Source organism: Psittacula echo (genome assembly GCF_963264785.1).
Source record: "Psittacula echo genome assembly, chromosome: 4".
NCBI classification, from domain to species: Eukaryota; Metazoa; Chordata; class Aves; order Psittaciformes; family Psittacidae; genus Psittacula; species Psittacula echo.
Window position 1 is genome coordinate 15,496,287 of NC_137738.1, and position 16,588 is coordinate 15,512,874.

The 16,588-nt window shown below is 37.6% G+C and overlaps 1 protein-coding gene across 1 annotated transcript in view; it reads left to right on the forward strand.

The window, feature by feature from the left end:
* USH2A (usherin) overlaps window positions 1-16,588 on the forward strand; it is a gene marked incomplete at both ends in the record, with an annotated part of 378,822 nt that overhangs the window by 250,628 nt on the left and 111,606 nt on the right. Inside the window, 3 exons of the mRNA XM_080614877.1 lie at window positions 467-1,095; window positions 10,785-11,119; window positions 14,267-14,389. Of these exons, the coding sequence (XP_080471003.1) occupies window positions 467-1,095; window positions 10,785-11,119; window positions 14,267-14,389 (1,087 nt within the window). The remainder of the gene's footprint in view (window positions 1-466; window positions 1,096-10,784; window positions 11,120-14,266; window positions 14,390-16,588) is intronic.

A 16,588-nucleotide genomic window follows, 5' to 3' on the forward strand; every position in this document is an offset into this window, starting at 1 on the left:
AATGTATAATGAGAGATGCAGCAGGGGCTTACTGAGCTGTAAAATATGCAGCTTTGTTATGCTTGTGCTGCTAGTTGCAATTAGTAGCTAGCGCTCTAGAAAAATCTCAGTAAAGGCTAGAACTGCAGATCTACTTTGATACTTTGCCGAACACTTTCTCTGCAAGCTAACAGCATCAATAGGACACTTTTGAGACACAGGAGGAAAAAAGATGCGGAGGACGAGGGAGGAAGGTTGGGTGAGGGGAAGGTATGCTTAAAGAGCAGCTTGACTTTGAGAAGAAAGCCATATTCATCTCTTGAAAACTGGGCCTACAATTTCTCAAGAAATAGGCTGTTTAGTAGATTTTAACCCCATTTGATAACTACTGCTTGCTACTGTTGACTTTTACAAATCACAGAGTTTAAATAATTTTCCTTTTCTCTTTTTTTCTGTTTTTCCTTTTTTTTTTTTTTTTCTATTACAGAACCTGGACCTTTAGATCCACCACTTCTATTGAATGTTACAGCAAGGGCAGCGAGTATCACCTGGCAGCATCCTTTAAAGCCAAATGGCATTATCACTCATTATAATATTTACCAAAATGGCCAACTGCATGCTACAGTGCTAGGAACTAGATCCAATTGCACTGTAGAAGGCTTGCATCCTTACACTGTCTATGTGTTTCAGGTAGAAGGATGCACTTCTAAAGGATGCTCTCTTTCACCCGAGACCCCAGAAATACAGACTCTTCCAACTGCGCCTGAGGATATTCCTGCTCCAGAGCTGTATTCAGATACCCCAGCTTCTGTGGTCATATCTTGGCAACCACCTGCTTACCCAAATGGTCTGGTGGAAAACGTTACAGTAGAAAGGAGGGTGAAAGGAACAGAACAAATATCAACTGTGGTGACTCTCCCTCTCAGTCAGTCCCTGAGTTACATTGACCAGAGTCCTGCTCTGAGCCCTTGGCAGAAATTTGAATACAGAGTGCTGATGAGCACCCTTCATGGAGGCACAAACAGCAGTGCATGGTCAGAAGTTACCACTAAACCATCAAGACCTGCTGGTGTTCAGCCGCCTGATGCAGAAGCGTTGGGACCAGATTCAGTTAAGGTGGGAATAATTCTCATTGGCTTATGGCTGCAACATGTTTTCCTTGTAGCAATTGTGTATTTAAGAGAGACATCTACTGGCTGAGCCAACAGATTTCTTTGCTGCAGGGGTAGCTGAAAAATTAGTGTCTGTCCTTTGGCTCAAAAGAATTAGGTTCATTTTTTCCCTTTACACCAGTCTCTGGCATTATACTCCAGTTCATTTTCTTCCTTACACACCTGACATGTTTTCAATATTTAACTTGAATGCTTGCTTTTAACTCCCTAATCAGATCAGAAAATGACTATCTTCTCCAGGATGTGAAGACTTCATTAAAATGCTAAGAAGTAAAAAAAGGTTTTTTAATGTAATTGAGTCTTGTCGACAATTATCAGCTTTACTGAAAATAGCTAATGAAGAAAAAAAAATAGCATTGTGGTTCTTCTGGTTTATGAAAGAAGACTCTTACAGGACTACCTAGGAAGTTTTCAATTATTCACATAGTTCTGTTGGGAATGAACTCTAGAGGACAGGATAACTACCATTGTTTTGGCTTGCATACAAACTTCATTCAAGGGAAATTAATGTAACCAAACAAGAGGGATTTTTGTAGCTTAGAAGCCTCTTTTGTGTAAATACACACATGCTTCCATGAATTCAGCTTTGTACTACTGCCAAAAGTATTGGTACAGTAGCTTGCTCACCAGAGCACAAAACAAAGGACATTTGCATAAGATTGAAGTTCATCTGTTGGGTTTTTTTTGGTAAGCATTGTATTTTCAAAAAATAAACAAAGTTGTGTTACCAATGCAGTCTAAATAGTTTGAGGGTATGAATTTAAGCAGTAAACCAATGCTTATTGTTTTGCTTTGTTCACATGGAATTTTAAGCTATGAAAAAACCTTACTCACCATTAGACAAAAAAAAAACCCTAAGCTTTTAAAATTATAAATTATTATAATTATATATAATTATAAGATCCTTTTAATATCTAAGGAGTTGCATGTTATCTCCATATGAATAGCAAATGAGTTCAATATAAAGACAATGGTTGCTGTAAGAATTAATAATGATCGACCACTAGTAATTGTGATGAATTACCAGACTGCTTATTGAAGATTTGGGCTATCCACTTCCAGGACTCTGCCCTCTGTAGATATATCTTAATATCCACTACAATTTATAGTAAAGCATTTTTCATGGATTCACCAGAAGCAGGAATGCTGAGTAAACAGTAGCCCTAGCTCAATGGCACGCATGTCCACATTTTATTGCGTGAGCTTTTACACATCGGTTTCAACTCTGAGCACAAAGAAGTCACTGCAACCTTTAATGCTTCAGTTAATGTGATAAGGGCATAACAATTTTATATCTTACACATATTTTTTTTTTCCCTGAGTGCAGTCAACACCTGGTTCTGATTTTAAAAGCTTGTGAGTTTTCAGAGGTCTTATCATTCTTTACCGGATGTCTTGTCTTGAAATCAGAAGTGTGTGCTTAGTTGCAATTTTATTGTCTTTTGCTCATCTCCAACATTAAGTAATCTACCAATACTGAAAGTCAGTTTGATGATTTATTTCTTTTGAAACCTGAAATCGGCTGTGCTGTCTTCACTCTGTAATGATTTAATTTCAATACAGCAATTCTTTTTAAATTTGTTTTCCTTTCCTGCCAAAGAGTTCAAATGCTCCTTTTTCCTCCTTCTTCCCCAGTTTATCATTAACATTCAAAGCTCTTTAAAGCTCTTTAATGTCTACATTGTATGACCTTCTGTATGAGTGGTGGTCGTATTTTGTGTCTTTGCTGCTCTTGTAGTCTCATACTTGGGTTTTTTCCATGTGGAGAGACCTATTTGTTTGGTGTGTTAAGATTAATTTGTCAAAGATGCTGAAGTCTGGATGATTTTATTTCCGTGACTCAGTTTTGCTATTCATTTTTCTTTATTTTAAATATTTAGGTTGAAATATTCAACGTAATCAAAGGTGGCAGTATCTAATTGAGAAAAGTGACTTACATATATTCCTTTCCACATATGCTCTCTTCTGAGTACCTGTCTCTCAGCAAAATTCTGTCAAAAATACCAGAGTATTGGTATCCTTCCCTGATATGGACATAAATTCTAGTACTTTATCTAGCTTTCTTTTTTTACTTAAGAGTTGTTTAATATGCGAGTCATCATAATTGGGGGAGACTTGGGAATACTTGGTACAGTTCCTGTGCAGAGGGTATTCCATGGCAGAGACATTACTTTGCTTCTGATTTATAAGATCCTAACACTTCTTAAAAATCTTAAAATTTCTCTTGATTGTCCAGGACAGCAAGAGATTTTTTTTTTTTAATCTTTTATAATTACTGTTATTATTAATATTATTAATTATCTCTTCCAAAAATTGAGGTAAAGTTATAGGTGCAGAGAAGAGCTCATTGCACTTCATCACTGAAGATATTATGGATAAGGCTTGCTGCACCCAGCCATTTTCTCCCCTTCTGCTTGTTCGCTGTGTTTGCATCTTCCTTGTTGGTCTCATGTCTGTCAGTGAGATGAGCTCACTAGTGGTAGTATTCTTCCATTTTCTTCAATCATATGACAAGTTCACATCAGAGTGGTAAAACTCTGAGACCACCCAGGGTCTGTGCTGTGGTGCTGGGGCTGTTTTGTGGCCACAGTGAATGTACTAGGAGAATACAAAGGTAGCGCCTGTTTTCGAATTATTTGTGTTTTTTTCTCTGCTCTTTCAAAGTATGCTGTAGATCTGAATAGCTGCTCTGCAAACCCCTTGTGTCCCTACACCCCAGAAGTATGCTAGTTGCAAAGGTACAATGACTAAAATGCGAAGTATTGTGCAGGGATTGCCACTTAGTGGTTGAAAGGTTACTTGTGTGGAAATAGGATGAATCTGTTTTGGAATTGCTTTGTATTGGTGTCTTTAAACCCTGATGAGAGTCCAATAAAGCAGGCTTTCCCTCCTGCGCAGATCATCTACGAAGCGTTCAGATCAGTTTGTGCAATCTTCTTGTGCTGTACATTGCTCTCATCTTATTCAGTGTCTATGATTGTAGCTCTTAAACAGAGAATGGAAACCAAGCCGTCTCTTTGGGAAGGAGATTTTAATTGCCTGTTGCCCTAGAGAGAGCTGTCCTCCCAGGTTAGAGCGGAAAGTATTGGAAAGGCACTGTGGGGAAGATTAGTGAGGGGCTCCTTTACCAAGCCACGGTTGCAAATCAATAGAGGCTTTCAGCTGTCAGTGCAACCAATCCCTAAACCATGAGCACAAATATTTACTTCTACTGAAAACAGAGGGAATTTACAAAAAAAGATAAACATATTTCCATTCCTTTACTTAGTCATAGAATCAATATAAATGATTTGAGAATGTGGAGAATTCAAAGTGCTCCGGGATAGTACTCACTTGGGTATACAGCTAATTTTCATAGACCAGAGCTTACGCTCTGCAAGGAGGAAAATATCAGCACAGCAGGTCACTCTTGGCAAAGCCAATTCTGATGTGCATGTGCTTCTTTAACATTTAATCTTAATCAGAATGGACTGATATCTCTCCATAACATTTAGCTTGCTTTCTTTTGTGTGACAGAAAGTGTAAAGCTGTCGATAATTTTTAAAGTGTCCATTCCTGTGACACCTGCATAATATTTTTTAATATTTGCTGAATTGATAATGTTCATGGTAATGGAGTATACTGCGCAATAAACTGCTTTTGTGGCTGATTAAATGCTGAAGTGAAGTGGAGGAATTCAGCAACTGCAAAAGCCGTTTATTTAGTGTATGCCAATGCCATGAACATTATTCCTGTTACACAAGATTTGCTATACCCTAATGTACAGAAGTATAAAAGAAATTGTTTAATTTTCTTGTGAGGGTTGCAATTGCTCTGCTGCTTCAGTCTCACACTTCACACCGATATGACATACGGGAATGTAGCTAGGTTGAGTGGCTTGAGAAGGAGGCTGGTTTATACAGTGAATAATTATTTAAAGGAGTTCTTTGTGTAGGAAAAGCATTAAGTGGCTGGGAGTGCTAAACTAAATTCACTGTAGTATGCAAATTCTCCAACTTTGGCCTTCTAACTTTCAATAGGAAGACTTCCCTTTTGCTGCTGTGGTTTTCCCTTGAGGGCTTTGGCTTGGGGATGACAGCTGTAGTCTTGATTATTGGCTTAGCTGGGGACTTGCTGACACATATTTGCTGCTATTGTTCTTCCTTGCTGACCAGTGCCACCAACTGGACCACTAACAGATAAGAAGCTATAGCCATTTCCTGTCATTCTTTTTGTAATCTTCATCTCCAGATGGAAGTTGCATGAGCTGTAGGTAATCCTGGTGTTTCTGTCAAGGGGAAAGGAAATTTTTGGTCCTCAGATAGGTTAGAAGAGACTGATTTCATTCTGGTTGAATGAAGTAAGTACCTCACTGACACATAGTTCTTGTGCCATGCTAATCCTTGATGATAATGTTAGTTACAGAAACTTCCTGCAATTTAATTAGATACAAAATGAGAAAAAATTTATGATGATTTAATTGACTTCTCTCTTAATATACGTTATATATGTTGCCTTCTACAAATGAAGGGCTGTAGTGATTCTGAAGCACAAATCATTATTCTTCTGATTAATTTTTTTTTATATTGATTTAAATCATGTCGTTGATTTTTCCATGGGTTATTTCTTTTCCATAAGTATTTCCTTATGACTTCTCTGACTGAGGGAGGGTTGTAGACTTTTTATTTTCATTGTTATTAGTGTTTTTATTACCCTCAGAGTGATAATCAATTGATTTACAGTTCAGCTGCATTCATTTCTTTGTATAGAAGAACCTGCAGCAGGGAAAGCTAGTATTGTGTCTTACAGACTGAATATTGTCATCAGTTTGCTGTCCACAGGACCTTCAAGAGTTGCAGTCTGCACTCTTTCATTGCAGAAGATTATCGTTTACTGGTATAGAGCAATAAAATTTTCTTGTAGCATTTCTCAGATTTGACTACTAAATTGCATGTGCAAGTGAGTGAACACAGATAAATAAGGCTCTATTTTATAGTTTTCTTCTGTTCTTCATTAGCCCTGAAGCTGGATAGAGAACTGCTAAATGCCTGTTTTTCTGTAAATAGGCTGGGACTAAAATACATGGGAGAAAGATTTCAGCTGTATGGAATGGATACCACTAACTTATTTAAAGCCATACACCTCTTAGTTACAGTTTGAATATCATCCAGGAAAAGGAAGGTGTTTTCTTTATTCATTTGGAATTACAGCTCTAGACACATCTTCTGGGGTTGTTTCTTGTCATACCTGTTAATGTTTGCTGTCCTGTGAGGTTGCTTCTGATTACAGAACATAGGATGCAATGGTAGTAACTCCATGGTCACTGAAGTCAGTGACTAACAGAGAGGTGATCCTTCAGTGGTTACCTCTGCAGTCACTGTGTGTGACAGAATAAGACTGTGAAGACCCCTCCTCTCTTCCAGGTTAACTCCCCTGTTACTATTTCATTCTCAAAGTGCTTCAGACTGCAGTTGCCTAAGAACATGATTTTGAGAATACAAACAACATACCAAGGCATGGTATGCTAAAGGCAGGTGAAGTAAACTCACACAAGCTTCTTGCTGGGGAGAAAAAAAGAGTCTAGGTTTTATTCACCACACTTCCAGTTTTATGCAGGTATGCCTGGTGCACTGGGGAAATTGTTTAGGAGCAATCAATCCTTGTGTGAAGATTGCCCTGTAATACTGCTAAGGTCAGTGAGACCTTGGTTTATTTGCCACGTAAGTGCTGCTTGAGTGAGTTAGAATACTCCAACACCCATAGGAACAACTTTAACTTGCACACTAGAGGTTTTCCATGTTTTAGGACTGTGATTTCTTGCACAGCTTGCTCATTTGGTGCAGATCACATAGTGGGGTGTATTAATTGGGGTTTCATCAGCATTATCACTCTGCCTTTGATATAGCTTGAACACTTTGTTGTAGGTGTTCAGGGTCATAAATGAATGTTCTGTCTGGTTTTGCACCTCTCAAGCAAAGTGCTGCTAGAAGTTTTTGTAGTAGCAATCCATTACTGCAAACTTGATCATGCCAGTGTGTGGTAGTGCTTTCTGAGGCTGGATGTAATTTATATATGAAGTGTATGAGAAATAACTGCAGCAGCCTCTGCCAGGATTTGCTTTTCTGGTGTGACACTTGTCTCTTGACTGAATCCCGCTGTAGTTTCTGTGAAGACAGATAAGAACTTATGAAGCAATTTGTCTCCCAGCTACCTTTGTGGTGGCTAGGGATTGGCAGAGGACTATAGTCCAGTGGATGGAATGTAGAATTAGGGTACCAGGTTTTATCTTCTGTTTTGCTTATTTCTGATACATGACTTAGTCTGGGATTTAGTCTTTTCATCTGTAAAACTGAAATAATAATACTTATAATTTGAGATTTACAGTGTGCTTTGAGACCAACAGTGAAAAGCTCACAGTAATGTACTTATTGCATTCTGTTTGTAGATGTTACAAGCAATAGCTAGGAGAAATGACAATAAAATAAAGCTAAACATACTGATTTAAAATCGAACTGGTGAAATTAGGCCAGAACTGGTAAAAAGTTACCCATGTGCCAATTTTTCACAGAAAATTCCAAGGTTATAACAGTTAATAGGGGGAAAATGGATAATTTTTGTCTCTTTAAATTTTGTGGTGGAGAAAATAAGGTGCTTTGATCTTTAAATGAAAGCTTCCAGAGTCATTACATTGAATCAGTTAATCTCTCCCAGTAGCTGCCTTATTCTCTCTTCCTCATGGGCATCCTCTTTCATGGTCTCAGTGCTGAGCTTCAAATCAATGAACAAACTGTTATTGCTTCCAACATAGCCTGGCTAGTGAGCTTTCCTGCTTTCATGCATTGCCAAGCTCTTACCTCAAACCTTGGCACATTAAAATGGAGAAGAGGCCCAGCAGTGCCATGCGTGTGTCAACCAGGCTTTCTTCATCATCTTGTTTTACACTGTATGGGTCAGGCAGTTGCTCGCCTCTTGACAAGAGAGGTCTGTCAGATACTGCATGTCCTATCATTCCCAAGTGACATATGTAGTTCAGAGCAGGTCATGTGCACAGCAGTGACTGTGAGTATCATTGGTCATCCCCTTATTTGCTTTTAAAAAATACTAAGCAAAGAGACAACTGATCTACATATCTGTCCATGAGATAGAAAGTGCACACGCTGCATTAAACTCAAGAGCTGAGGTTCTGGAGCAGTCTCTGTTCTCCTGCTCATGTTATTTATGTTCTTTTATGTGGAGCTGTAACAGTATACAGTGAATCTTGTGCAAGTTCTATTTGAGTATCTTTGTGGGTTTAGGCGTAGAAGTTAGGTGCTTAATCTGTAATGTAATTAAAAAATAACTCCTCCTATCTTCCAGGAAATAAAACAAGATTTGGGACAAGGAGAACATTTTTAGACAATTTTCTCTTCTTAAAGTGTAGTGCTAGGTGTGTTCTCAAGCATTTGACATACAGTTCTTTATTAGAAGCCACCTTGCATTAAGCAACAAGAGGGTATTTCTTTTCACTGAAAATGACAGATTTGATGGCTTTGCTGTAGTGTGTTGGACCTTAAAGTCTTCTGTGCTTCTTCCAGCAACTTCAAAGATACATCCCTGAAAATCCTGAAAGTGAATCACGCAAGTCATCCTCTTTCTGTGACATATATATACAATGCATCCAGTGTGTGCTGTATGATAGCAACAAAAAGCATTGGGATTGGAAAGTTTACTGGCCTGAATGCTTCTTACTTTGACATGGTTTAACCAAGCACTGTACAAGGAATAATTAAAACATCCCTGAGTTACCAACACTGTTTCCAGCACAAATTCAAAACACAGCCCCATACGATCTGCTATGAAGAAAATTAACTCTACCGCAGCCAGAACCAGCACATACTTGCACTTGAACCATTTTGTGCTGTCTGTGCTAATAATCCATTCTTCTCTACTTCCTAAGCTTATGGCTAGATCACATGAACTACTTCAGAATGAGAGTTTTGCTCAATGTCTGTGAGAATGGTGCAAAATTGATTCCTACCTTCTGTGAAATTTTTCATTGCTTTATCAATAGTATTTTCCTTATTTGTTTGATCTTGATTTGAGGCCAGAAGTAACAGAAACCTGAATACAGGATTTGATAATTAGCCAGAGCTAAGCCTTTCCTGTTTGTGCTGTCTTTACTCAAGATCACCCTGTTTCTAACTCTCTGTTTAATAGTATTCCAGATTCTGTTATCAAAATCCTTCAGCTTTCTCCAGTACTTTGCCTCCAGGTTTCTTATAAGTCTGAAGGCCTGAGAGGTCCTTCTGTACCTTAGATATAACATTTCCTAATCCCCAAGGGTCCTTTAAAAATCATTTTATAAATCAGGCTTCTCTGTTTCCACAGCCACATGTAATTGTGCATATACCTTTTTAAAGATACTTAACTTTGGAGGCTGAAGAGAATTAAGAAAAAAGCTCAACTTAACTGAAACTGAAGTATCTTGGTATTACTATTTAACACTCCAGTATTATCTTTGTTAATTTTATTCTGCACATACCTTCATCTATCTTTTTTCCATTTCTGTGTTCTTCGAAATGTTAGATTCAGTCCTTAATTATCCCATGCCTGGGAGGAAAAGAGACAATTGTTATAGATGAGTTGGTCAATTACAAGGAGAACAGTCCTAGGGATGAGCAAAGTAAAGCTAGTGTACTTCCTACACTGGGACTCCTAGGAAATCATAGGGAAGGATTGATAGATACCCTTATACCTTTATGAAACTTTGAGGTTCTTAATACAGTTACATATCCTCGTGTCAGTCTCAAGTCCCCTCTGTCATGATACCGTGGCAAAAAGCCTTAAAACAGAATTCTGAACCTCCTTGTACTTTATGGTACAAAGGTTCAATGTGGTTCTTCACTGGAGCTGGTAAGAATAAATATGTAGCAAAAGAGAATTAAAAAAACCCCAAACTTTAACAAAAACCCATGTAACCACAGTCTAATAAAAGTAAAACCTCAGTAAACATAGTAGTATGCGTGTATGTATATATAAAGCATTAATTCTGTATGTAAGTTCCAATATTTTTGTGATAAAGTTTTCTCAGCAGTTTTATAGTTCTGAAAATGGAAAATTGTGCCTGTTTTGTGTCTGATACCTACCAGTGTAATTTATTACTGAAAAATAAAAGGGAATTTCATCATATAAAGAGCACAGACAAATCTTGTTTCTCATCAGAGCTAATGCAGTTATATATTGCTAAAAATTGTGCAAACACAAAGTATGATTTCTTTTTACACTGCTGCTCATAGATGATAATACCCTCTAAGAAAAATGGCAATTAGTGGTACTTATCGTAAGTAATGTACTTTTGCCACTGCATTTGAATATCTCAGAATTGTGAGTAGAGCATTCACACTTTACTGATTAAACTAAATAGTAGGATTTTCAATGGCTACAACTGTTACTGCAGCCCTCTCTAAAATTAAAGGAGGCTAGATTTCTAACTGATGTACCTTCAAACATAAAACCTCTGTTAGGTCATACACGAAGTCTGTTTTGATGAAGAAGGAAAAGCACATCTTCAAGTCCCACTCATGTCCCTTTGTAGCATGTTGTGTCTATATATCTGCATTCTGGCTGTAAGAAATAAGCTATTTAATTTTTTTTTTCCCCTTTTCCCACTATCAGGTCTCATGGAAACCTCCTCTAATACAGAATGGGGAAATCCTTAACTATGAGATTCGCATGCCAGACCCACGAATTGTCATTCCTGGGAACACTTCATCAACGTTAAGTCATTTTGTGACTAATCTTATACCCTATACAAACTATTCAGTCACTGTAATAGCTTGTTCTGGAGGTGATGGCTTTCTAGGAGGCTGCACAGAGAGTTTGCCTACAAATGTGGCTACACTTTCAACAGTTCCTCAAGGGGTCAGTCCACTGTCTGTGACTCCAATCAGCGAATCCTTTATTGCCATTTCTTGGCAACCACCACTAAGGCCAAATGGTCCTCATCTGAGGTATGCTCTTAGTTGCAACTGAGATCGCAATTTTCTTCTCCTTACCTAAATCTGACTCAGAAAATTTTGAGTGGTGCAGACTTTATGATGTGATCACTTAATTTCTGACTTCTTGAAGTTCCTCTTTAGGGTTCAGGAGTCAATGAATAGACTCATGGAAAGTGGGTGTGTCTAGAGGCAGATAGTAGTGTGAGCTTTGAATTGTTTTGAACTTACAGAGTTGGCATTATTAAAAGTAAGTGTGCTGTCTGTACAGGAAGGCTCTGGATCTTTCAAATCTGTGCTGTAAGATATGCAAGGTCATAACTGGTTGGGGCTGCAGCATCAGCCACTTTTTGGTGACAAGTTCAGGCAACATTGCACCAATAAAATGACAAGTATGAGATCTCTGTGAACATAAGGATTTACCACATCCAGTGTTCAATACTCTATATAGGTTATTCCACATAAAGTGACCATTTGGAAGTGTGATAACATGGAATAATCTTCAAAACTTAACTGATTAATAAATTGCAAATTAGAGCATGTGTGGGTAAAATGGAAGCTAAAATGCCACAAGTTTGGGGGCAAAGCAAAAAATGGCAAAGGCAAGAAATGCTGGGTATAGCAGACTGAATGTCACCACAGGAACCAGGGAAAGGCATCTCCTCTGAGACTTGTCTGGAATGCTGTGATGACATCAACAAATTGCTTGAATCTGTTGACTTCTCAGTGTGTGTGTGTGAGCACATATCTATGTTAAACATATATCTGAATGCATGAAGATTTATAAAGCCAAATGTATTTTTATATATACATGATTCAAAATGTTAAATCTTTCATTCTAGAAGTTTAACATATTGTGAAACATTGTGCATGGAATTATAACCCTGTGCTCCATATGCTCTGGTTAGTAGCTCTCTTCTAGATGCACTGATGGGTTCAATAATTATCGTGCAATGCTATTTCAGTTGCATATGTTATTACAGCACAGTAGCTTGACTCTTTCTTCGAGCTTAATTAGGGCATAGTGCAACTGAACGAAATGAGGATTGCTCTCTAGTAAAATTTGAAGTTTTTGAAAAGCAATCCCTGTTATTCTGGGGTTAACAACATGACCATTTTACCATAGATTATTGAAGTAATTCAACACGACCTACAGCTGCAGACTTCATTTCCTTCATGGTGTGCCATGCTGCCCTCAACAAGAACAACCACTGAAGCAGCTGTGCTGTACAGCATGATGGAGCAAGAAGTCTGCAGCAAGCAGAGTAGCAACAGCAGCTGCCAGTGGGGGTGATTTACACATGATCACCATTCAGTGTTCGAAAAAAGGTTTTGATGTTTCTCGTGACTTGTCTATGGAATATATTGGACAGAATATGCCAGGATTGTACCTAATAAAACTGCAAAGTTCTGTCTTTGGGCTCTTTTAACACTGATGAACCACTCATGTGGGAACTTCTTCTTGAGATATAGGTCATTTGAAAGATTTGATAGAGTTGGAGTTTAATTAGTTTTTACTGTTTAATTTCTGAGGTCGTACTCCTAACTTCCGCAGTAATTTTGTTTGGCATCACTTAGGTCAATGAAACGATGCCTGTTTGTACCTGTTGAAGATCATTCCCCAAACCTAAGGGACAGCTTCTCGGTTGATTTCTGGTTTGGAAGCAATGCAAAATCACTGTATGCAATAACTATTAAATACCCTCTTTATTCAGGGTCTCAAATCTGGAGTGGCATTGTCCAACATTTCCTCATCAAATTGGAGATGATCTTAACATAAAAAAGATAAATGTCAACTTATAGATAAAGCCAGTGGTCAGAAAAATCATTGCAATGTGGAGGCAACACACTCCAAAGCATTCTGCAGAATGCTTGAACACAGAAGGAAACATTTTCACAAATAAGTGCTTAAAATGAGAGTCTTTAAGATCTGCCTTAGTATCCATATACTTTTGGCTGGAATTGAACAGGAGCACTGTTCCAAAATGGAGGGGCAGGAAAGGGATGATCCGCAGCAGCTCTGCACTTTAGAGAATCACGTTGTGTATTTAAGTGAATAGACATGCATATGACCTATTTTGCTGGGCATCAGTGGAAACAGTGTTGTAACTATAGTTTGATTAAAACCACAGCTCACCATTGAAAGCAACCTGAGGCTGATTCTGTAACTAATAGGAAGAGTACAAACATTTGGTGTCTTACAAAGAAAATGCCACCATCAAATTGAAACAAAAAACCTGTTTTAAAAGTCCTGTGAAATATAATTAAGAAGAAGAATCTTAAATATTTTGAACAAAGATATATAATATTCTTTCCTTTAGAATATAGCTTTGTATGTAATCCCTAGAATGATTAGGAAATGTAAAATATATTAATTTGTGCAAGCATTAAGTGTTTTGTAAATTGCATAATGGTTTCATATGAAAGGTGATGAAGAGTGAGTAATGCAGAATGGGCAGAAGGCATGTTTTCCAAATCAGGCAAATCTCATGGTTGACCTGATGAAAGATGGGCTTTAGCTGACCTGCTGTTTGGAGCAGAGACAGGAATGCAGCTTCAGATACCAATTAAAACCAGGATGAAACAGTTTGGTGTTTCAAGCTCACATCATCAATGTCGACCCAAACGCAAAGGTGCCTTGCTAAGGTCTACAGATGGATCGAACAGTTAACTCATTCTATGCCTGTTTGCCACATAATTTACACTGTGGTTATTTGCAAACATATTAAACATAAATTCACACTTAAGTTGCTATTACCAGTAAAATAATAATAACAATGCTATATGGTTTGGCACATTTACAAGAAAAAGACATTGTCATTTCAGATTCTGGAGCAGTCTGTGCATATCAGACGGCATCAGTCAAGTCTGCATAAGACTTGACTGTTACGGGGCTGTTTGGGCTTGATCTTCATAGCATCTGTAAATCATTAAATACACTCATTTTTTTTTCAAATGGAAATGCTTAATTTTCCATTTACAAAGTAGTTTAAATAATTGAATGTTTTAAATCATGAAATGTTAAAAAGAATGTTTATCTCAGAAAGTTTACAGCTGTAAAAACAAAATGATGTGTGCCTTTAAAAAAACCTGTGTGGGGTTTTTTTTGTGTAATAACATTAGTTGAGATAATCCCAGTGTTCTGCTTGTCTTTTGTGTTAGATATGAGCTCCTGAGACGTAAAATCCAGCAACCACTTGCATCAAATCCCCCTGAAGATTTAAATCTGTGGCACAATATTTACTCAGGAACTCAGTGGTTTTATGAAGATAAGGGTCTTAGCAGGTGAGATTACAAAAACTATAAAAACAAATGCTGGCATTTTGTACAGTGTATGTTTAATAGTTCAAAGTATTTCTTGTGTCTTTATGTAGTGAACATATTAATTATGTAATGAAATATTTTTTGTCATCGTCTTTGGTATTAATCATTCTCATATGCAGGCATTTATTATTAATCTGTCATTCTTAACTCATATTGTTTTGCTCTGAAAAACAAATTAAAATAGAGATCTTGTGAAATTTTAGCATTGATATACTCATGCAATCAAACCATTTAGATTCATGTGTACATACGCTCTAGATTTGTGTGTTGGCAAAGTCATAGCAGAGGCAGAATGGCTCTTTGAGAAGTCATAGCTGGAAAACATTTGAAACTTATTTCAGCATTGTTTTGCTTATCTGGCTTTAAAAGTGCAGATTAACAATTATTTTAATATCCCCAAAGGCAAGAACAGTATTCATCACACTCTCAGCAGATCTAATTTAAAGGCAGCTTTGTGTTAGCTTCATGATAGTTAAATGCAGAGTGTTGAGAGTGGGGAAATGGAGGGTGAGTTCTGTTTCTCGGTACGAAACAGACCCACTGTGTAGTATAGAGAAAGACAATTGCTCTTGATCAACCTTAGTTTCTCGCACCTCAAAGTCAAGGCTGCCATGCGTGAGACAAGCAAATGCACGTATTAAGAACCTGTAATAGGAATGTCAACATGGATTCTACATTGGTTTTTTTGTAGGTAAAGTTTGAGAAACATTCATGGATGGTTTCAAGAAGTGTGTGTTCTCTGTGCTTTGGTGTGGTTTATGAGGACTGCATGTCAATCATTCCCCTTAAAAAATCTATTTATTATGATAAAAGCTGTGTGAGCATCCCTGCTGAGCAGAATATTAACCAGCAGAATATGGCCTCTAATTGTGACTGTTGTATAGACTGAACCAAGCCAAGGGCTACTGTCTCTGGTTTTCCACTGCCTACTTGGTGAAAGTCGCTTCTCATTTTCATCCATTGCAATAGCTGACATCCATTACAACAGCTGACATCCATTGCAATAGCTGACATCCGTTGCAATAGCTGACATCCGTTGCAATAGCTGACATCAGTTGCAATAGCTGACATCCGTTGCAATAGCTGACATCCACTGCAATAGCTGACATGCAATTGCCCGATCCTGCCCATTTCTTTCAGCCATGTTTAGGTTTTGCGTACAGTTTCCTTTGGTTTTAGTTTAGCTCATTTCAGCAGCACTGATGTGTGCAGCAGTTATGTTAGCAGTTTAGAGGGGGCAATAAATTCTGGAAGGGCCTTAGTGACAAGTCATTAGGCACAATGACCTTTTGGGTTGAATGAGCTATGACCACAGAAGTGTGCCTAACCCTTGGACACACCTGAACACTTCTTTTGTGGAGGGTTCTGGCAACCTGCAGCTACGTTTTTGCAGTCAATAGCTTGGGATGCATTTGTGGCTAGAGGGAAGGTACTGCAGAGAAACTCAACCTTTATTTTTCGCAGAAAGAAAATCCATATATCTGCGTCTGTTTTTATTTGTATGATACTTTAGGCATGTTTCAGAATTCCTGAGATTATATTATATTCCTGACAGAAGTCTATGTTTTTTGCAATGACTGTTTTCTGATGGCATCTTCATTTCTAGTAGACTAAAGCCAAACTTATTTTAATCTTTGGAAATATGAGTCAAAAAATGAATCTCAAAGTCTCATCATTAAATTGCAAAGCTAGATACTGTTAATTTTTGCTACAGTGTCCAGGAAAATGTTTGCAAGAAACAGAAAATAATAAGTGGAAAATAAGGTGTGTTATATATATCATCACCATTCTACCATGTTTATAGTGACAGTTGGAGCCAATGAGCTTCCAATAGCTGGCTTTATTCTCAATGGGACTGTTATAGCTTAGCTCTTTTGAAAATCACTCTTGATGATTGCGTAATATGGGGTTCTACTGTAAAGCGGTTAAAAGAAAAAGTAGAAGTAAATATACACTATGACTTTTCCTTTTATGGTGAAATCTCTAAATATTAAACATTTGCTGCATGTTCCTTAATTTAGATGTTTATCCCAAAGTACTGCAGCCTGAGTGAAACTTTGATGATTCTGTATTTGCATGGTTTTGTGTGAGGCTTTTTATGATGAAATTATATGTTAGATTGTGAAATCCCACTTAATATACATTAATATGCCGCTTGGT